The sequence below is a fragment of the Anas platyrhynchos genome, chromosome 5 (genome assembly GCF_047663525.1).
Source record: "Anas platyrhynchos isolate ZD024472 breed Pekin duck chromosome 5, IASCAAS_PekinDuck_T2T, whole genome shotgun sequence".
NCBI classification, from domain to species: Eukaryota; Metazoa; Chordata; class Aves; order Anseriformes; family Anatidae; genus Anas; species Anas platyrhynchos.
The window spans coordinates 44,286,688-44,309,887 of record NC_092591.1 but is presented as its reverse complement, the minus strand read 5'-3'; the positions used below and the strand labels follow the sequence as shown (position 1 = coordinate 44,309,887).

The 23,200-nt window shown below is 35.5% G+C and overlaps 1 protein-coding gene across 11 annotated transcripts in view; it reads left to right on the top strand.

Annotated features, from left to right (window-relative positions):
* HEATR5A (HEAT repeat containing 5A) overlaps nucleotides 1-20,725 on the top strand; it is a 62,572-nt gene extending 41,847 nt beyond the window's left edge. For 5 of the 11 annotated variants that reach the window (XM_027457707.3, XM_013100607.5, XM_013100612.5 and 2 more), the window contains 16 exons: nucleotides 635-661; nucleotides 2,583-2,721; nucleotides 3,814-3,996; nucleotides 4,745-4,984; nucleotides 5,705-5,886; nucleotides 7,532-7,600; nucleotides 8,029-8,208; nucleotides 9,457-9,691; nucleotides 10,132-10,380; nucleotides 11,174-11,301; nucleotides 13,063-13,210; nucleotides 13,893-14,165; nucleotides 15,751-15,975; nucleotides 16,884-17,038; nucleotides 18,580-18,793; nucleotides 19,073-20,725. In XM_027457707.3, coding sequence (XP_027313508.2) covers nucleotides 635-661; nucleotides 2,583-2,721; nucleotides 3,814-3,996; nucleotides 4,745-4,984; nucleotides 5,705-5,886; nucleotides 7,532-7,600; nucleotides 8,029-8,208; nucleotides 9,457-9,691; nucleotides 10,132-10,380; nucleotides 11,174-11,301; nucleotides 13,063-13,210; nucleotides 13,893-14,165; nucleotides 15,751-15,975; nucleotides 16,884-17,038; nucleotides 18,580-18,793; nucleotides 19,073-19,374 — 2,949 coding nt within the window. In that variant the 3' untranslated portion in view covers nucleotides 19,375-20,725. The remainder of the gene's footprint in view (nucleotides 1-634; nucleotides 662-2,582; nucleotides 2,722-3,813; nucleotides 3,997-4,744; nucleotides 4,985-5,704; nucleotides 5,887-7,531; nucleotides 7,601-8,028; nucleotides 8,209-9,456; nucleotides 9,692-10,131; nucleotides 10,381-11,173; nucleotides 11,302-13,062; nucleotides 13,211-13,892; nucleotides 14,166-15,750; nucleotides 15,976-16,883; nucleotides 17,039-18,579; nucleotides 18,794-19,072) is intronic. The other 6 variants (XM_027457709.3, XM_072038927.1, XM_027457711.3 and 3 more) reach the window with 5 other exon arrangements.
* Nucleotides 20,726-23,200: the final 2,475 nt, after the last annotated feature.

The window sequence follows — 23,200 nt, the reverse complement described above, 5'->3', positions numbered from 1 at the left end:
TAGACCATTATGCTAGCCCTAACAAAACATGACTTGGGCAACAGGTTCATGAGTTCAGTTCTTTATTCATTTATTTCATTAGGTATTTTACTGTGCACACATGCATGTCTTCATCTAGCTTTCCTTCTCCAGCTTCTTGAAGTATGCCTTGTTTGTCAGCTGGATCTTTTGCACTGGGTTTGGCATCTAACAGGTGCATATCTTGTCAGTTAAATTTTTGGCTCCAGCAGAATATAAATCATATCTTTGAATCATGTCTAACATTAGCTCTAAAGGTAAATTCTGTAAGCACAGCCTTCTAGGGAGTTTGTCTGTGGAAGTGTATGATGCAGTGAACACTCCAGTTTTCAGCTGCAAGACACTGTGCAACAAAATGAGCATACCATGTCAATAAATATGCTATGATGCTGCCTTGGTACTATTTAAGTACTAATTGTAAGGGCAGCTGGCTTGTGATTTAAATTTGTTCATAAAATATAAGATAAAATATATTTTCTGGTACGTTTGAGATAACATTCTGAATTTTAATATATACTGAATTTTCATGTAGTGGTCTCCTTGTATGGTTGGTATCACTGTGATTATTTATATTTTTGGTTTTGTCTTGACTGGTTTGTCATTTGTTTTTGTGCAGGAAATCTTGTTGGATAATTCTGTGTTGGTAGGTCCCCGTGCCTTGTTAATCCTGAACTATAGCAGTTTGCAGTGTTGTTTTTATTTCATGTTTTGTCTCTTCCTCCTAACCATTTTAATGTACTTTCTTTTAGCATGTCAAGTGACATTTTATTGTCATCCTAACCAGACCCTTCCTAACCTGCAGAAGGCACACACATTTCATTTATGTGCTTAGTTAGGTATCATTTTAATCCTACCATGTCCAGTACAGAAAGGGAAATATTTGTTCATTTAAGTTTGTCTGTGGTGCTTGCATTTTTGTGTCTCTTGTTTAGTTTTGTCCCCAACTGAGAACACGGGAAAATGAGAGAGATGAGAAATGTGCATCTTGCCTTGTCCCGTAGCTTGAATCAGATCCTCTCTTTTTTTCCCCTATTAAAAATGAGCATGCAGTTTATGCACGTCCAACTTGCAACAGAATGTGTAGCCTGCTTGCATAAATGTTGCATTAAAAGCCTCATTTTTTGTTTGTGAAGTTTCAATTGAAGTATGTTGCAGAAATACTAAGTCAGGTTACTTTTCTTTTAGAAGAATAATGTAGAGAGTGTATCCATGTGTGCATTGAATATATAATTCCGCGTATCGTAGATTCATGTGCATGTACAAAAATTCAGAAGATGCTGCTTAGTTTTACTAACATAACAAAGCTGAGAATTTATATCACTTATTCTTTGTGTTCTTAAGTTGTTATTTTTAACTACATTAATTAACTGATAAAAGATTAGTTATTTTGATTAACATACATTCACCTCTTGCCGACACATAAGGAGCATGACCTTACCGCGAGGTTTCCCTGCAGCAGACACCAGCTCTGTCTATTTTAGTTAAAGGATCAGCTCCTTTGTGCACCAAAGGGTGCACAATTGCTTACTTGCAGTGGATAACTGTTTTGATGATAACGTAAGCTTAAATTAGAATTTTCATAAATATTGGTGTAGCTGTCCTTACTGTCCATGCATGTGGTTCATTTATCTTTGGGATCCCCTTCAGAATGTTCTTAAAACTGAAGTCAAGCAAATTTAAAAATCAAAATGCTCTGACAAAGAAACTTGAGGCAATTGGTTTGGTGGGGGTTTCTTTGTTTGTTTGCTTTTGTTTTGTGGTGTTGTTTTTTTTCCCTTTTCAAGGGGTTTTGCTTGTTCCTGTGATAGTGAATCTATCATATGCTTTCCAGTATTTAAAAAAAAAAAAAAAAATGCACTGCCTTGGTGATGCTAAAATATGATGACACCATAAAATTTTTGTTGGAAACTGCTCGGGAGAGCTGATTTGTCTTAGTGTGATACGTTTACCAGTAACTCTCTCCCTTCCTCTCACCTTCTCCAAAACAGTACGATGTAATCTGACATTATAATAATTTTTTGCAAAGAAATTGTAGCAGTGTTGCTTGACCTTTCTTATAAACTTCCTTTTATGCATGGAGTTCAGATTTACTAAAGCCTGGTTGACTGTCTCACCCTTTTGATTACATTGGTATCTCCCTATTTACATGTAACAATGACGATTTGAGTATGTTTCTCTTGCACTGAGTTTTCAAGTCCATTACATATACTCTGTAGGCAAAGAATAGCCTTATGCGTTGAGACCACAATTCAGCTGTCATTGAAGTTAATGGGGCCTTCTACTGACACTGGTGAGAATTGTATCTGGCCCAAAACCAGTCTTGTAAATTACTTTTAGTGAGAAAATATTAAAAGCACTGATATGCTGAAACTGATTATAGGAGTTGTGAAACCTTTTTATTTGTAGTTAAAAATAAAGGAAAAAAAAAGCTGAGAAAAATTAGCATTAATTTCATGCTTACTGACTTCACAGATTTTCATAACTGCAATTATGGAATAAATCAGAAATTACCAACCTTATAAAGGCTTGTTAACCATCTTACTGTTTCTTTTCGCACGTTTCAGGTGAATCTCTGTAGCTCATACTTGTTATTGAGACGTGCAGTAGTAGCTTGCCTACGTCAGCTTGTACAAAGAGAAGCTGCTGAAGTATCAGAATATGCTGTTGCACTAGTTAAAGAGAGCAGGGAAGATTTCACTCCAGGTAAGCATTGAAGTTTTGAGATCAAAGAACTTGACGCACCAATAACGAATTCTAAACACACTCCACTATGAGTCTGAAAACGTTGCTATGTTCTTGTTGAAGTCTTTAACCTCCCAAAATTTTCTACTTCAGTTTTCTATATAGTATAAAATTTTGGAAACATCAAACCTTTCTTAGTGGTAAAATACTAATATTTTACAAGGATAATATTGCTTTTCATATACTCTAGATAGTAAAGGTCACTAAACTAAAAAATGCAGATGCAATTCTAGAGAAACCCAAGTCTATAGCTTCGTAGTCCTCCATCTTACATGTATTTTCATACTTACTTCTACTTTCCCATATAAATTTCCTCTTAAATTAAGTCTGTCATTGAAGGAAGGTATGTAAAATATGCTGAAGAAAGTTCCTGTTGACCTCTTCAGAGAATTAGCTAAGTAATGATTAGCTAGGATCCTTAGAATTTTCATGTCCTGAGTGTATGGAGCCCTCTTTCCTTCTAAAAGGTCTGAAAACGATCACTAGCTCATCCTTATATACCTTTCTGTACAGGTATGGTGGTAATAAATTATGTCACTTGGGATTTTAATTCAAGCTCATCTGAAATTTTTCAGAAGATGGATTATAGCCATTCTGTAAAAAACGCTGATTTTTGAAAAAAAAAATTCTCTGTCTTTTTGAGTTGTGCTGGTGAATAATTTCAACTAATGTTTTCAATTTAAAAGATTATTTTAGAGTTACCTTATGTTTCAGTGTGAGGAATCAGATAGCCAAAGACAAATTTTTTTCAGAGCTCAGATGCTATGGTGATAGTAGTGTTGTGAAATTCTGAGTGGGATTATTTTATTTCCCTGGGGTAACTCTTTTACTATTGGTAGTATTATCTGTAAAAGTTCCAAGTGTGTTTTTGTTTTTTTTTTTTTCCCAGATTACTTAAACATGGCATTAAAGCAATATGTATTATTATTTCAAAAGTATTTGAGTACTAGATACTTGTTGTTTACATGCTACTCTGTGTGCAACCTTCAGTGGTGTTTCTGTGGCAATTAGTTTTATGATATATAGCATTCATCTCACAGACTTTGTTCTTAGTAGATATTAACATCAGAGAAATAGGCCTGGAGGGGGCATTGCTGGGCTTGCTGGACAAAGAATTGGATCAAAGATTGTGCCAAGATATCAAAGAAACTCTGAGTCATATGCTTACTTCAATGGCAGTGGAAAAGCTCTCTTTTTGGCTGAAGCTTTGTAAAGATGTTCTTGCTGCCTCTGCTGGTAAGTACTAGGAGACTCTAGTAGAGAACACAATGAAAATAAGGTCCGGAACAGTACATTCTGTTACTGAAGAATTGTTACTGCTTCTTGAATGTTTGATGTTCATGAACTGTACCTCATGTTCCATACTGAAACACTTAACCGCTTAACTTACTTTTTTCACAACAAATACAACTTTTTCTGATTGCGCTTTTGCTACTGAAGAGGTTTCTGTAAGCATATAGTATGTCTTGGCTGTTCATATTCTGGCTGTTTTACTACCCTAATGTTAAGTTACTGGCATACCAGGAAGGGAAGTACGGAGTACATTTGAGCTTGTGGTTCCAGGGCAAACACCTACAAGAAAAATATTCAGACTATCTTTCCTATGGATGATAGGAATGATGCAGACCTATTATATCATTAATGAATCTCCCAGGCTAATAAAATTTATTACTAGGTTGAGTATTGCGAAAGGATTTCTCTTCCCCCTTCTCTCTCTCTTACACTCTCATCTTATGATGCAAAAAGAGAACTGGTTTGGTTTTGGATTTTTGGATTTGGAAAGGCAGTAACTTGTGATGTGTCACTGCAAACAGTTTTGTTGGACTTTGTTTCTAGATCTAGCATTGACTTTAATACACTGAGGTTGAATGGGAGTCACAGCAAGTTGAAGGATAGAGATAAACTTTTGAAGAGATTTTCTTATAAGTCCTCCAAAAAAAAAAAAAAATGTACGTTTCACTTTTTTTCCCCTGTGTCCTAACAGATTTCAATACAGTGGCTTCAATAGATACCACTCAAGAAGAAGAAACTGCTAAAGTGGATGATGCATCTATATTAACATCTGAAAGTGATGAGAGGTTTCATCCCTTCAGTAATCCACGATGGTCTACCAGAGTTTTTGCTGCAGAGTGTGTTTGTAAAATTATAAACCAGTGTGAAAATGCAGGCAGTGCACACTTTGACATAACCTTGGCTCAGGAAAGAAAACAACGTGATTCAAGAGGTACATCTTAAGCACTGAAAGAATTTTACAGAAAGCTAACGCTAAAATAAGTGTTAGCTTTTTGCATCTTAATGAAATCTATCATAAATATGTTGTTTGTAATCACTGAAACATCTAATTACTCTGATTTGAAGCCTATATTGATTAAGGTGTAGAGCAACTTTAATTAGTCAAAATATTGGCATATCACTGCAACATCTACACTCATTTTCCTGCTTGTAGCACCATGTGGATGGAACCATTGTTTCTGCCTAAGAATTGGCAATCAGAAGTGATAGCTGGCACCAGCCTACAACAACACAGTTAGGTTATCTGGGAGTATTACCAAAAGAAATACCCACATTTTTCTTTACTTAATTTGCCAGTTTCTTTCCTTAATTTTACTAATAAAAATGCAGTGTCAGTTTTCAGTACCTGCCTGTGTTTATTTAGAGGTGCTTTCTTCAAAACTGTTTGTTTTGCTTCTTTTTTAGAAAATGGGCATCATACATGAAGATATTTATGCTTTATTCTAAGTACATTTTTACATTCAAATGGAAAGTTGGCTAGATCAGGTAGCATAAGATGTCCAAGTAAGATTGTTGTATATGTTAACTGCCTTGAGTGAATCCTTGATGTGTTGTAGAATGTGAAATACACATTTTGAAAATGTTGGGAGCAATGTTATAAAATATGTCCATATCTAAATTCAATAAACTATTTTTTTTTTTCTGTTCTTAGATGACTTTTTGGTACTGCATTTAGCTGACTTGATCCGTATGGCTTTTATGGCTGCCACAGATCACAGTGATCAGCTTCGTCTTTCTGGGCTTCAAACATTGCTAATTGTTGTTCGGAAGTTTGCAGCTGTTCCAGAACCAGAGTTTCCAGGTCATGTCATTCTGGAGCAATATCAAGCCAATGTAAGCACCATTGTTAATAAGTTAGAAAAGTGTAGAGTTAAAGGAATTTGCTTTTGGTAGTAGGTAGTGCTGTAGCTGGGTTTCAGTTTGTTAACGAAACTATTACTCATTTATTTTTATCTTAATTTATCTAGAAAGCATCTTTTCAGTCAGTGTATGATGTTTTAACACTAACATTTTTTAAGTTTCAGCTTTTTCCTTCCACCCTATTTGATAACAATAAACAGAAAACAACCTAACAATATTCTTCTGTTGGCAGTCTGTGGAAAGGAGGATTGCCTAGAGTTAGTCAGGAACTACCATGGGGAAAAATCATTTCCTTGCAATCCAAAATCATCAAGCAAGTTACAAGTAGATCTAATAATTGTCCTTTTAAGCTTCATTACCCTTAAAGTGTTTCTGCTGATACTATGCTTAGAGCTTCTAATCAACTGTTTCACAGAAGTTCAAGAGATGTGAAGCCATTAAAATTTATTTTGTCAAATGTTTTCCATAATAATAACCAGAAATAGAGAAGTAGAGAAGAATGCATTTTTCCAGACTTAAGTTGCGGTTTCCTGAAGTCTTGTCTGCAAGTTCATTAAATGAAGTCTAAGTTTTAGGGGGTCTTAACAAACTGTCATTATCTGTCACTAAAACCAACTACTTAGCACTTATTTTCATGAACTTAAGATGGACAGTCATAATTCCTGTACTTGTATTATGCTGAGACGCATCATCAGTGAAGTGTATTTATCTTCAGCAGACCTGTTGTAAAAATTGCTTTTGATTGGTCATTTGGCATATAACAAAATCACATGGTGATACTTGATCTTTAGCGTCAATTCAAAACGGAACCCTTTCAGTATGTCCTTAAAATGATGTAAACCATCATCACTGTAATCTTTCTGTAGGGGCTTCATTCACCTGACCCTAAAAGATCCTAAAAATGACAGGTAGATATATCATTACTGTAGAGGGTGACAGTCTCAGTAAGGATGGTGCCATTGCACTGGATATGATATATATCCTCTACTACATGTTGCAATTTCACCCCAAATTGTATCTGGCTGAGTTTGAATTTAAAGATATCACCTAAATCAACAAGTGAAATTTTCATTAGCCTTTGGGGAAAAATAGCTTTCAACAATGACAGTAGGTGAAATCTCTGTAGCCTGGTAAGTATGTATTGGTGTATTCCTTACTAGGTAAATGGGGTTTGTGTTCTCCCCTTCTTTCACTTACCAAAGTTGCCCAACTTCAGCTGTTTGTTTCCTTAGAATTGTTTTCTTTCTGAGTAACAGAATGCCACTTATTAGGTATTCTTGTAAGTCTTCCACAGTTTGGAACATTGTTTTTCCTTTTGAAAGCTACTCATCAAATCCAGAGGTCGGGAAGGTAGAAGTTTCTATTTCAATGTTAGACTGCAAAGAACAGAAACCTCTTTGAAGACCTGTTTCAAAGAGAACCATGTCTTCTGTGTAAGCAAAACAAACAAAAAAGTATGGCTGCTGTGGTCTCCCTCTGCTTGAACCCCACCACAGAATTCTGAAAAATGAAAAGGAAACTATGCTTTATAAGGGAAAACTACAACAAAGCCTAGTTATAGAAAGTAATTATTTACTTAATTGCTAACTGTGTACTCTGTTGTATAACTCTTCTTTAGGTTGGAGCAGCCCTTAGGCCTGCCTTTGCTCCTGAAACTCCTCCAGATGTCACAGCAAAAGCATGTCAGGCAAGTGTTGAATGTCAGAAGTCCTTGGTAACAGACCCTGTGAATATCTTTTTTTTTTGCTTGGTACATCACACAAGAAAAAGAAAATAATAAATCATCTAGTCTCAAATTCTCAATGCACACAAAATAATGTCACCTGTGTTACCTCTGTGTAAAATGACATAAAATCCCACAGATTTTATGCACTTGAAAATCTTTTGAGAAACTTTGTAGCAGTTGAAACTTTAGTTGTTTATGACATCCTTCTTAAATGTTTTTGGCTTTTGTTACTTATGTATACTGAACTGTAATACCATTTAACATTGATTATTATCTGGAAGTAATTATGTCTTAATAGAAATTAAATCTCTTTTACATCATTTTTCAGATGGAAAAATAGAGTATGTAGTGGTGTTTGGCTCTTGTCTCTAACTGTTTTACAACTCTAGGTATGCAGTGCCTGGATAGCAAGTGGTGTAGTAAGTGATCCTAATGACCTTCGACGAGTTCACCAGTTGCTTGTATCCTCTTTGGTCAAAGTGCAAGCTGGGAAAGAAGCACAAGGTCAACAATATAATGAAAGTACCTCAACGATGGAGATACTGGCTGTGCTTAAGGCTTGGGCAGAGGTTAGTGTAACAGCTCCATGACAATAGTCTTGATTTCTGGTAGGTGAATTGGAACCTTTCACACGGAGTGATTTCAGAAATTTCTTACATGTTTCATTAAACAGAAGTTTTTCATTCTTTACTATGCTTTGTTACCTCTAAATAGTACATGAACACCAGCCCTTCCCACATTGAAAATACATGTGATCTATGATACACTTTGTAAACTTGGACAATAGCACTGATTCTTAAATTGCTGCAGTATATTATTCATATTTCATAAAATCAGAATTTTTACCTTCTGATGTTTCACTATTCAGTTAAAATTAGCAAGGTGTAAATGGTTATGCGGATGGCCCACTGAACATAGCCATTTTAAACAACTATAGTTTTTCTCATTGCTTATTGGCATTTAATTTCTTACAGGTAGTTCTTTCAACAGTGTAAGTTCAGTACTGCCTTGGCTAACTGCCTTTAATTCAGCTCACATGATTGCATGTTTTAATACGTGTATATGCAAAATTAGATATTTAGAAAATGTGAGCAATGTAGGTAACCTATAGAAGACGTCTTAGAAAGCACTGACAATGAACTTGGTGCTGTGAATGGATAACCAGCCAAATACGATCACATCACGCAGTAATTCTGTATGGTATTTCTGTATATAAGCAGGCAGGTGTATTGAAGAAAGCAGACGAGATGACATTTACATGACCATTTGTAGAAACACATACCAACTTCTGGTGTCTATACTGGAGAAATAATATTGGAGAAAAATAGGAAAGCCATCAGAGAAAAGCCAACAAGTAGGAATAAAGAAAATGAAAATAAGCCTACACTGAGAGGCTTAAGTAGATCAACCTATTCAATCTATTCAAGGAAATGATAAGGCGTGCCATGATCAATTTAAAATGATTATATGGATAAAAGTTTTTTAATGGCATACATCAATAATCCTTTCACTGGTCACAAACTGAGACAAAATTCAGGTGAAATGTGAAGTACAGGTTTTAGAACTGAAATCTGTAGATTGTTCCAATCACTAGAAGTCTCCAAATTAAACTGTTAATAATTTCTGCTAGATCTTGGATTTGAAAAACTACTACAAAATAAAGTGGGGATAAATTTTTGTAATTAAGTCATCCAAGTCTACTGGACTTGAAGCAGGAAAAGATTGTAGTAAACCTTATGCTTGCTCAATAGGCTGTGGTGATTACAGTAGTTTTCCAAGTGTTAATATTTGTAAATGTCTTTTCAAATATATAACAGGTTTACATAGTTGCAGTTGAAAAGCAAAAAAATGCAAGTGATGCACAAAATCACTCTTTAAAAAATACAAAATCTGTGGAAGAAAGCTACAGAGATACATCATCTTCAGCCAGTGGGCTTCTGGACTTAGTACAGGCAGATCTTGGAACTCTAAGCAAACTCTGGCTTGCTGCACTTCAGGATTTTGCTCTCTTAATTTTGCCTTCAGAATATGCATCACAACTACCTGCTGAAGGTAAGAAGGCAAATAAATTGTATTTTTATAGCTCACTTGTAAGTTCATGTCATTAATGTCCTAGGTGACTTGTGTTAGATTTCAGTAAGATGAAATTCTATAGAGGATATGCATACTTGTGTACCTGTCTAAACATAGATTGCTTTTTAGAAGGTTCACTGATGTGAAAAGCAGTTTGTTCAGTATTGTTAGTTGGATATTTTTATGGTTGAAAGAAGGGAAAGGTAATTGTATTGAATTCTATCGAAATAAATCAAAATGAAGTGTCGTCGTTAACCTAAATTTTAATATTCCACGCTTAAAAAATAATAATAATAATAAATCATATAAAATATGGTAAATATCATTTCAATAAGAAGAATGCCAGTTTCCTATGAATGAGAAATTATTATAGATGAAAATAAATTATATCCTTGAAACTGTAACTTCTCTTTTTGTAGGTGGTACATTTTATACAGCGGAGACGATTGAAAATGCCAGACCTCATTACTACAACTCCTGGGCACTAATACTTTATGCTACAGCATTGTGGCTTACTACCACAGGTTTCATTGTTGTTGATCCAGATGAAGGAGTTACTAATCTCTCTAGACCTGTCACCCCAACTACAATGTGTCAAGATTCTTCTACCAGGCCATCAGTGAAATCTCCTGAGGATGTGAATACTGACAGATTTCATCTTATTTTGGGTTAGTGCGTGATCCGTCTTGATTCTGTAACACCGAAAGTATTTTTTTAATAGGTAAAACTTAAAACATAGACATTTTCTGTATCACAGCTGTTCTTATACATACATTGATCAGTTTCCCAAGTCATCACATGTTTTGGAATTACAGCTGTACAACTGGGTTGAGAATATGGATCACAGTTTGTGTGTATTTCATCTCCATTGTCACAATATGTCCTTTGAAGAGTCCTGAAACCTCAGAAAAAAAGTTATTTGATTTTATCTGGTCTAGGAGTTGCAAGCTTAGGCCTAGTGTAATTTACTTGTAGGTGATGATCCAGTTATGGTTGCTGTAATCTTTAGCATTTCTGTAAAATAGGAAGAAAAACTATCAGCCTTGGAGTTTGTGAACTATTATTAATCTGTCGGTTATTTTCTTCTGTTACATAAATCAATTTAATTAGGCAAATATTCTTCTGTGTATTCGTTATGACTCATAGAATTGTCTGCCTGTTCATCAGACCTCAGTGTTTTACTTGAAAATTGCTCTAATTTATTTATTGTTATTTGTTACAAGACAGTTATAATAACATCTTAAATTGTCTAGCACTTCAAGTACTTTTATTGTTTTTGGGGAAGTAGAGTTCTTTCACTAAAACATAAACAATAGGAGATCAATTCACTTAATAAAAAAAAATACAAATATCTGTCTGCTCAGCATACTATTAGATTACTTATTATTTGACAAAATCACTTTTTAAAAGCACTTTTTACATTTCTTAAGAATATTTATATATTTCTTCTTATCTGTACAGGAATTAGTGTGGAATTTCTCTGCTCTCCTCGATCGGATGCAGCAATGGAGAACATTATTGCCTGCTTACATGCCCTACAGGCACTCTTTGATGTCCCATGGCCAAGGTCTAAAATAGGAGGCGATCAGGTAACGTCTTAATGATCAGAGCCCAAAGCTAATTTCCAGGGGAAAAAAAAAATCAGGGATTCAGTAAAAAGCTCCTTATCATTTAGACAACTCTATTCCATGCAGACTTGATGGATTTGTAAACTAGTCATGACTGTATTTCTTAAGACTGAAGGAAAAAAGCTGCTGGATCAATAGTGGTATGAGATGTTAGATACGGAGACTGAAGTTTTATTTCTGAAGATTGCAAAAGTAACATCTTAGTAGATTATTTCTGCTTACCATCTGTAAGACAAAACACCATGTATAAGGGCATAAGTGTAAGTTAGCGTCAAAGATTACATCCAGATTGTAAGACTGACTGACAGACAGACCAGGAGCAGGTGCCATCCCAAAAATTAAGGAAGTTTTTGCAAGGAGTTAAGCAGCAAGAGTTCTTTTTCTCATTTTCAGCTTGACATATTTACAGAAAAGCCAGATATAATGCATAATTTTAGTTAAAACAGTATCTCTGCTCTGTATTGTATATCCAAGTATCTTCAACACAAAAGCAGTAAGTAAATTATAGGCTTTATCAAGGTCCTTCTTTGTAAAGGGAGGGAGTAGAGAAAAAGCAGAACATAGAACCTGTAGAAGCTAGGGAGGGGCAGAAAACTTGAGCAGATTTTGTCAGGAAGGAATAATCAGCTAAGTAGGATGAGAGCCAGGTAAACACAGAATTCCAGAAAATTAGGAATATAATTTCAAGGTACATCACTGATTGTGGTGGAAAGACTAGCAATTCAGAGAGCTATGACGTGTCTCTAGAAACAATGTGGTGAAAACAGGGTCATGAGGGATTTCAGCAAGAACGGTTTTCTTGGCGTACAAGAAAGACGGGTTAGGGAGAGAGTCTGGGCTAGAACTGGTGTTCCAAATAGTGCCTGTAAAGAACAGAGTATAGCAAATGCCATCTTGTTAACACTCCTGATTTTCGTTTATGGGAAAGGATGGGAATCATACAGAAAAACCTCTATTACAGGATTTCTCAACAACGGGGAAGAAGAGAAAAACATGTTCTAGATATTCTTTCCTTTTTCCTTTAGAAGAGAGACTCCATTTTTGTTGTTTGGATTCTCTATTTAGTTTTTCCTTCATTTCCTGCTCTCAGAATGAATACTTGCAGGATGACACATTATCTTACTCTGTCAAGGAACAGTGCAATTAATGCTGTTTTGAATATTAAAGTTGATAAAAAGAAACTGGACAAAATTAGTGGTATTGAAAAAAATACATATTTTTTTCTTTAAATTAAGCTTATACAATCGTGTGTACCACACAGTTGTCTAACACAGCTAAAGTGATAATGCCTGTGAACATGCCTAACTTCTGTTGACTATTGTTGCTTTCTCCAGAGGAATGTGCATACTGTAGCAGGGATAGCAAAAGGCCCAATTCACTGTAGTATTCCCATCTTCAAGAGTTAAAAATCAGGAAGATGACTTTTTTTTTTTTTTTTTTTTTTTTCTTCAATAGTTTTAAGTGCTTTATCTCTAAATTATTGTGATTACTGGTTTTGGGGGGAAAATTGAGCAGGGTCCCTCCTGCTGGGAGCTAGCAGGTAGGTCTTTTAATATAAAGCCAAGTCCTGTGATTGTATCAATAGCACTGCTGTGTTCTTTAGTGAGATTACTAAGAGTAATACTGTTGGCTTTAACAAGTATTAGCCATTTGTTTGGGAGACGCTATTTCTAAGATTTCTGCATCAAAATGTGAATATATTAAACATTTTTCTTACCGTAGGAGCTGGGTGTAGAGCTGCTGAATGTTTTGCATCGCCTGATACTGACCAGAGAATCACCTGATATTCAGCTTGCTGCCCTTGAAGTTGTTCGGCTCATTCTTTTTGCAGCTCAGGAACACGTGAAGGAAAAGCGGAGAAGTGCAGAAGGTACAGTAATACACAAGATGCTGAATACATATGAACAGAGTTAAGGCAGTTCTTTTTGCAAGATGGAATTCTTGAAGGTGATGCATCCAACATGCGTCTTAATTAAAGCTTTTCAGTTAATGACTAATCCTGGTTCAGGTAAGTCAGTTCAGGTGCCTGACTTAAGAAATTGGGGTGGTATGATAGACAGTAGGTGACTTTGGAGGTGACTAAAGAGCATGAAGTGAGGAGGAAAACTGCAGTTTGGATACCCTTGTGTGGTGACAGGGAGGGAGAAATCTTACTGGAAAGGTGGGATCAATTGCAGTAGAACAACAGAGAAACTTGGCGCACACAGCTGTTAAAAGCCAGACAGCACTATCTTCTTTGATTGTAACTCCCTAAAGTTCTTTTCCTAATAGGGAAAAAAAAAAAGAGAAAAACAGCAAAATGACATTGTATTGGCATGGTACCTCTGCATGTTTGAAGTCTAAATACTGCGCATGCTTTTGCCTTTTCACAATCAGCGCACAGATTGCTTTTTCAGAGGGATGGATGTTTGCCAATAGAAGCGGGAATACATATGCACGCGTGTGTAGGTGTTGAGATGGTCATTTGGTGATGAAACAGTCTTAAGAGGTAAACTTTTTGGAAACAAGGTACAGTCTGTGGATTTCTGCTATATTTCTTCTTTTTGTTGTAGTTGATGATGGTGCTGCAGAAAAGGAAACGTTACCAGAATTTGGAGAAGGCAAAGATACAGGAGGATTGGTGCCTGGGAAATCATTAGTCTTTGCAACACTAGAGCTATGTGTTTGTATTCTTGTCAGACAGCTTCCCCAGCTCAACCCTAAATTAACTTGTAGCCCTGCAGTTCAATCAGGAAAACATCTGTTATTGTCAGAAGATGGAAGTAGACTGGTATCAGCAGCATTAGTTATTCTCTCTGATGTTCCTGCAATCTGCTCTCCTGAAGGTATGCTATTTCATCACAAGGAAAAATTAAATGAAAGAGTATTGGGTTCTTCTGAGCACCCTTGTTACTACCTAATTTTCTCAGCTGGATAAATCTGGCAGCAAGCTCTGTGATTTGCCTGTGACAATTTCCTGTCCTGATTTTTTTTTTTGACAGTCAGATAACAAAAGTTACTGAAGCAATTGAAAGAGCAGTTTTTCTTTTCCTCCCACATGTAGCAGTGCAATTAATAGGTTCATTTTGTGAGAGAAGTATACAATAGCTACATGCTTCTATCCTACTTCAATCTTCTATTCCAGAACTTATAATGCAAACATAAATTAATTTTAAAAGGGAAACGTGTCATGTTAGCTTTCACTTAAAGCCATCATTTAAACATTAGCAACCTGCTGTTAAGGATTTATGACAGATTCCTCAGATTAGCTGACTTTCACCCTGTGATTCATCTTGGATGCACACCACACTTTAAAAGGTGAAGATTGTTTCCCCAACAATACCATGCTCATGTGTATGATATTTCAGTGCTGTTTCAGCCACCCTGATAAGCCATTTCTGCCCTACTCCTCTTTTCATACCTTACGTATTTATTACTCCTTTGCAAATTTTTGCTTTTACTACTTCTGGAAACTCCTTTTTTTTACCTTTGTGCTCTTTTACAGGTTTCTTCTTTGGGAATATTGTACAACTGTTAACTATTGCATAATAGTTAACAGTTCTTGCTATTTGTTGTAGGGTGATTATATGATTTCTTTCTGTAGCCCGTTATTAGTCAGTTCAAAGCAAACAGAAACTGACATAGCATCATTTATTTCTGAGGGCAGCTATATTTTAACAAAAATAGTTGTGAATTTTCTTTGGGCTCTGTAGTACTTCTTGTCTTTAACCATTTAAGTTACTCCACAAGCAAACAGCATGCAGGATTGGAGCAGATGGGATGTTTACACCAGGGAACTTAGCATTTAAGTCAAGTGACTAAAAAAACTTCAGCTTGATTATACAGTCAGTTGGATAAGATTGAAAAAGGAAGCATGTCCAAAGGTCAATTCGTATAATTAAAGGTTTTTAAAATTATTTTTAAGTTATTAACAGGTCCTTATTCCAGAATGTCAACTGCCAGATTGTCAGCGAGAGGTGATTGTTCAGTAGGCTGTGGGACACCTTACTTCTCTTCTTAGAGAGGAGGAGAGGTCTCCTCTCTTCCAAAATTATTGTTAGACTTTGCTATTTTAATTCTAGGAATTTCTGTTACCTGTTTTTAACCGGCGAACCTCTTTCTATTCATCTTAGTAGATTCTTGATTTTCAGTGACTTCCTAGAGCAATGAGATCCTTGACTAATTACACATCATTTGAGAGAAATTTTACCTCCTACCAGTTTTGGAATTACCACTTGTTAATCACAGAATAGTTAAGGATAGCGGGAATCTCTGGAGATCATCTGGTCCAAATCCCTTGCCAAGCAGGTTCAGCTAGTGACCTAGTTGACCCTAGATAGATAAGAGAATCCAAGAGAAGTTCTTCATATTTTTAAATACCAGAGGTCCCTTTTTTTCACTTCTGTAAAATTAATTTGCTTTGTTCTACAGGAAGTGTTTCAGTTCTGCCTACTATATTGTACCTAATTATTGGAGTGCTTAAAGAAACTGCAGTGAAACTGCAAGATGGCCAGTTACCTTTGACAGTTGCTGCATCTCTGCAAGCTCTTAAAGGACTTTTGTCTTCTCCAATGGCTCGAGCAGAGAAGAGTCGGACTGCATGGACTGATCTTCTGCGCAGTGCTTTGGTCACAGTGCTTGACTGTTGGGATCAAGGTAAGCACACTTTAGTTTGTGTTTTTTAAAAAGTAAAAAAACTTTGGAAGGTTGGTTGGTTCTGTTAGACTACATTTCTGCATGTCTTAAATAAATAAGCACTAAGAACTTGGTAACCAACTAATTCTCCAACAGCTAAGTACTGCTGAGACTATAGTGCAATGCTGTGTCTACAGTTCATGTGAGAAGTCAAAATCTGTAAAGGATAAGCATGGGACTGCAGCCTTACTCCTGTATTACATAATGCCACAATGTAGTTACACAGTGTGGTGAAATGAACAGGAGCTGTAACTTCAGTGTAGATGAGCATAAAAACAGTTCTTCTGCACATAATTTCTTTATGAAGAGCTAGTGTCTGTGTTGACAGCAAAGGGAATAAAATAATAGTTCAAGAAAAGTAACTTCTTGTCTTAATGTTAGTGTTCTGTGTACTGTTTCTTCAGCTTCCCAATTTTGTATGACTTTGTCATTCCTTCCATTTAATCTCAATGCTGTAGTTTGTTACTGGAACTTTCATCTGTTTTTTTATTTATTTGTGGAAACAATGGTCTCAGTCATGCCAGAAGGATGTATGTTCTTAATTCAGGTTTTATATAATTGTCAAAAAAAAGATTGTTGTACCCTAACATGTCATACCAGCTTTGCAGAGATAATTATTGCACCTTATACAAAGAAAAAATTAAATAAAGTATGCTGGTATACCTAAATATGCATATGACCACTCCTGAATTCCCATTTTAGCCTTGGCTTTTATTACAGTAAAAGCCCTTATCAGTGCATCAGTTTGTCATGCGTATGTAAAAAGATTCCTAGAGACATGTAGACATTTCTCTTCCATCTCTGTAACATTTGAATTCATAGAATTACTATATAATGCAAATCTAACAGTGTATTTGCTTTATTGATAGTAGATGGTCTTCAACAACAACGTGATGAAGTTAGCCTGCTTACGGCTATTACAGTATTTATTTTGTCCAGCAGTCCAGAAGTTACTACCATAGAGTGCCTTCAAAAGCGTTGTATTGAGAAGTTCAAAATAACACTTGACTCAAAGGATCCTTTTGTAAGTACTGGTGAATTTGTGAGAATATCAATAGCATATTAAATATGTTTTTGTTTATTTTCTCTTCAGTTGCTTCATGTGTTGACTCCAATTAAATCTGCTCTGCAGGATATCTGTTGTATTTTAAAATAGTTTGAACGAGTTAGCAAAAACTTGTCCAGCAGTGCATTTTATCACTTATTTATTATGAATACAGTTCTGCATTCCTATGATTTTCATTTTTTGTTTCAGACTCAGAGCTTTACACACTGATAAGTACATGATACAGTTGCATAGTTCTTTAGGCACCTGTTTCGTATTATTGGTCATTTTGTTGTAAATGCCTAGATATTACCCCTTTTGGTCAGGAAATACTGCAGCTGTAGTTCTTTAGAAGCTGGAGGAGTATGTTGAGGAAGTACCACTACATAATTTATACCGTATCATAAGCATCATCTCTAGGTCACTGCTGGAGGCAGGGCATTGAACTAGATTAATGCTTTGTTCTGACCTCGTTATAAACGTTTGTATACACATACTTTAGAACGTAGCGCTACAGTTCATTTGTTACTTCTCTTCATCTAAAAGAGCATATCAAGAAAATAAAATCACAAATTTTATTTATTATTAGTGCAAATACAAATGGCTTTTCTAAGGGCTGGGGACACACTCACTCTGAAAGTCCAGCTCTGAAAATGCATTAGATTTTATGTTCTACTAATATGAGAATTCACTGTTAACCGTTCTCTTGCTCCTTCTCTGGACATCTTCATGTAGTAACTACAGATTGAACTAAGTTACCTTTAACTGGACAGCTAACTCAGCTGTTAGAAAACTACTTTTTTATATATTGACACATTTTTAGTACTGTCAACATGGTTTTCCCTGATAGTAAACTCAGGAATCACAGAATTGTAGGGGTTGGAAGGGACCTTGAGATCTTCGGGTCCAACCTCCCTGCCGAAGCAGGAAAAGTTGAATATGACTGAATATTCTGAATATGACAAGTCATATTCAGGAATGCTGAATGGGACTTCAGGAAAATAATGGTAGTATGCATTTGCACATTCTAAGTGTTTTAGGTATCTGAGACTTTCAGAAGTTCTGTAGGCACTTCACAGTTTCAGTCCTACTGACCTCCAGTGACACACACAATAAGCTATTTGCACCTTTTGACACCTGCTAAGTTTGTACCTACAGTTTCACAGAAGTAATATTTTCATTTGAAGCATGTGTTCTTCGTCAGCAAAATACGGATTATTTTCAAAACAGTACTAACACACTGTCTTAACACAAAAATGATATTTTTTCCTTTACCCAAAAATTGAGGAAGATGTAGGACTCTGGAAATAGGAAGCATGATCTAGTTTCTGTTAATAATTTGGTTAGAAGTTATAATGCTCCTATCAATTATTATGCATTAGTGTCCTGCAACTTGATGAATTTTTGAGCTGTGAGGCAGATTTTTCGCCCTCCCTGAAATTTTATCTGACAAGCTTTGAGTTTTAAAACAGTCTGACTTGTATAACAGTTTGTAACTGCAACTTTGATTTTCCTTTCAGGTACAGTGCAAATGCTACCAGCTGCTGCACTCCATCTTTCAGCATCCAAACAAAACTGTGTCATATCCTTATATTCATTCTTTAGCACCATCCATTGTGAGGAAATTGCAGGAAACAGAAAAAGCAAAACCTGAAAATGCTGCTGAACTTCAAGTTATTCAGGAGGGAATCAAGGTGTTAACAGCTCTTATAGCTACTGCTGAGGAAGAACACCGTAAGTTACTTCCATTACTAGTATCCAAAGCATTGCACAGGCTTAAAGTTGCCACAGGTAATAAATTAAAACAAAATGATGACTGTAGAAGTGGTCCTGAACAATAATTGCCACCAAAATTGTTACAATGGTGGTTTGTTTTTCTGTATGGTTTAAATAACGCTTGCTGTTTTATGAGTTGTGTTAAATGTTGACTTGAATCATGAGAAATTCTTTTAACTAAAATGTTAAGCTGTTTATAAAAAGTGTATATGTAAGTACTGTTTTCTGTGTTTATAGGTGCTCATTTGGTGGCCTGCCTTCTTCCCATCCTTATTTCATTTCTTTTGGATGAAAATGCCCTGGGTTCTGCTACAAATGCAACAAAAAATCTACATGAGTTTGCCTTGCAAAATCTGATGCATATCGGTCCACAGTACTCTTCAGTTCTTAAAAAATTAATGTCGTCTTCTCCAACTATGAAAGCGAGGCTTGAATCAGCTGTAAAAGGCAATCAAGAAAGCATCAAAGTGAAGACTGCTAAACATGCAAAAAATCCTGGGAAAAGTTCAAGCATTCAGCTAAAGACCAATTTTCTCTAAAGTCTAATATTTGCACTTTGATATTAACAGCAAAAAATATCCCCTTTAATTTCTTTCAGAGGAGGTCTGTGAGTTGATCACATCATTTGGTTTGCATTGAAAAATTATAGCAAGTTTTTAATAGAGAACAAATCTCTAGATAACTTCCTGTTAAACAGACTTCTTAAACATCTCCAAGCGCTATGAATAGATCAATCTGAGGTCATTTAATTTGTATTTTTTGATTATTTTAGACTAAAATATCAGAAATGCATATGCCTATATCAAAAAACTATAGTGAACTTCACCATAGGTATATTTAGGAGCAGCCCACACTTAGCCATAAAGTAAAATTAACTTTGTTTTAAGTCAATGTTTGTCGAAAATAAGTCACCCTAACTGTTTTTTGGATTTAGCTGTGATATAAATTTACTTGCAGGTGGTAATCTATCTTAATTACTAATTTAAGATACTGCATTGTTAAGTAAACAGATTAAATACCCTTGTAAGCCTTACAATAAATTATTGTTGATCTCAAAAAACTCAACTCAGTAAAGGTAATACTGAAAGCTTTAATCCTAATAACTTGTTGAGCTGGCCAAGATTTAACAAATGCTGTTAAAAACAGCTTTACAGTGCTTCTTCACTGAGGGTTCAATAGTGCTTTACATAGTGGGACTGTTATGCATATGTATGTAAGTATTTGCAGGCTTGGTGCCTTGCTGCTTGACATAGTCTCACTTTTCAGGATGTATACTTGTGTTAATTTTGTATTATGCTAGCCAGGCAACTGAAGCTTACATATCTTGTCCATAATAGGACAGTAAATTTAATACACTGTGCCTCAATTCAGACATCTGTTCTATCTGGATGTCTGTCTCCTGATCTTTAGATGATCAGTTACACACATGCAACTCACCTAAGTCTATATATCTCTGCACTGAGGGATGGGCGTATCTGAAGTCAGCTTGTCTTGTGTCAAATAAAGTACAACAAACTCACAATAAGGAATATTTAAGTAACATTTTTATTAAGGAACATATTTTAATATAGAAAAATAACTATTAAAATTGCAATGGCTATAAAGTATTTTCTATATATAGTATTGACTTTTCTTAATACCAGTATTGTCTAAACCAAACACTCAAACTGAGGATAGTGTTTCCTTCTAGATTCTAATTACTTTAAGAAAAAAAAAAAAAGAAAGAACTGAGAAACACACTGTGACTCAGGAAAAGCGTGATGTACTGTATTTTATTAAGAGTTTTGTATATAAATATAATTGTAAATTGTACATAATTAACCATTTGACCAAAGTTCTAACAATTCATTTTTCTAATTTACATAAATAAAGCTAATTTTCTTCACTTAAGATTTGTCTTACTTATTTCACCCAGTAGCAGAGGAACTCAAAGGACTTCAGTAACAGAAAGAAATGTTTGTATGCTGCTGCGAGGAAACTAGTGAGAAATGTCCGAGCCAGATGCACCAAGGTCTATGACTTGACATGGCATGTCGTCTTCTATTCTTCATAGTACAACGGTAAATAAGTAGGATCAGGGAGATACACTTTATATATATGTACATAGCAGTTTTGTGTCAAATGCTGAGATGTATGAACTATGAGAAGATGGTTTAGATACCTTCCGTCTTTCCCTGGAGAGCCAGACATTTTGTTCCACTCCTTCACTGCAGTCAAATCTGCAGTTATTGCTGGATGTGCCACGAGGGAGTTAGGTTAAGTTTGGCAGTTACTTATCTCGATTTCTTCAGTCAGTTCTTGATCTTCCTATTTTTCCTTTCAAAGCTGACTGAGTACATTTTTTTGTTTGATTCTTCTGTTCCTAGGCCACTTCTGGAAAATCATAGGTTCTGATTAAACTTGAAGACTTGAAACTTTTAAATGACTCTAGTGTCCTGTTTACTAACAAAGTGTCCAATTTACTAACAGCCAAATGCATTGCTGAGAAAATTAGCTGCTACAAGAGGTATATGTGGTTATTTTTTTTATTTGAGTAATATGTAAAAACAGCAGTCATCTCTTTCTTTTTTACTATTTTTTTTATATTGTTAATGCAATCTGATGAAATCTTATTTGCTTTTAAGAAACAAAGTCAAGTTGCAAGAGCACCAAGCAAAGCTGTTAGAAGGCCATTGATGAAAGTTCAGAAGAGCTTAGTCCTGAATTTTTTAAGGTACCTCATGACAGTAGCTGATACCGAACTTAGACTGAAAAGCACCATAACTCTGTGCTTTGATGTTTCTTGGTCAAGTCTTGTGGCCATGTGTGGAAAAGTTCCAGGTTCAACATATCTGTGTTCGAAATGCAGAAAAAATACAACAAGATTGAGTGAAGAGAACCGTTGCTAATTCCTAACATCTTCTGTAAATTAGGATATATGCATGAGCTTCATCCATCCAGATAATTTATCCACATAGACAGTAAAAATACATCTGCCCTGAGTTGTGCTTTATTATGTGCGTTTAAAACAAGTTGCATGTTCACATGAATAAATCTACTCATTTAAGATTCTATAAATGGATCATAGAAGAATCTTGTTTCAATTATCCAAAACACAAAATATTTTTATATTAGATATCTTTGATGCAGTCTTGTCTATTTACAAGGAACTTGATTTTTTTTTTTTCCTGAAAAAATAAGCAAGAATAGTTTTGGCTTGTAATTCTACTTTTTACTCTTCTTTTTTAGGCATTGCTTGGCATTCAAGCTCATACGTTTAGTCATAAATAAAGAGCCAAGCATATGTTTAGCCATAAAACAAAATCTAACTTGTACCAGTACAGCTTTGTGTGCCCCATGCCTCCTTGCTGATTGTTTTCCTTGCCATCTTTCTGTAAGCACCAGTAAACTTCCAGTAAATTTTCTGTGCAATGAAGCATGTGGCCAGCATGCATGTTTACTTTGTATGTTTCTACTCATTGTTTAAAGTCAAATGTTTTTGTGTAACAAAAATTCCTGCTTATGTCCAATGTTAAGAATATATATAAATAGGGGTACATCGTAGAATACAATATATGTGCTGTGCAGTAATTATTTGCAGACAACTTCCTGTTCACTGCAACAGAACAGAATTAGCCAAAAGCATCCACAAGTATGGCCCAGTTGGGATGTGGTTGTTTTCAGTTTGATACATGTCTGTGATGTTGCAGCTGAATAGGCAACGCTTCTAATGGCCTTGTTTAGATGAGAACTGCCCGGACTCTGATCTGGTATGTTCCCCAGGGCAGCAGTCACCTTCAGGCTGAGAGGAGCATCAGTGAAGTGATACATGCATCACCATAAACTTGGATTACCAAATGCACAGGAAGCATAATCATTTCTTGTTAATAAAAGTCAGTTAATGAGCAGAATTTCCAAATGAAATTATTATTTTTCCAGAACTGGTACAACAGTAACAATGCAAGTCGGTCCACTCGGTGTGGAGTGACTTAGGATAGTTTGCCAATTTTATTGGTAGTAATACTACTTAGCAGGGATCAGGCGATCTATGGAATTTCAATTTAAAGTTGAGTGAAGTTGAAAACGTAGCAGTGGCAGGCATTACATGTGAAGGGTCACTGTGATGACACAGTGTCCTCTCAAGCTTCATCCCTAAGCTCACTGATAGGTATAAACCTTTTTTTCAGGTTCCTGAAATGTAGCTATTTTATCAGTATATTATAAACTTTTTCCTAAAATTACGTATTTTCCTAACCAATAGCGATTGAAATCAGTCAATGCCGTTTCGATTTACTAATGAACTTCCCATATTTTCTTTCATTGGAAAATTTGGCCAATAATACTCCAAGAAAAGCAAGTGAGGAAGGGAAAAAGTCCTTAGAACGT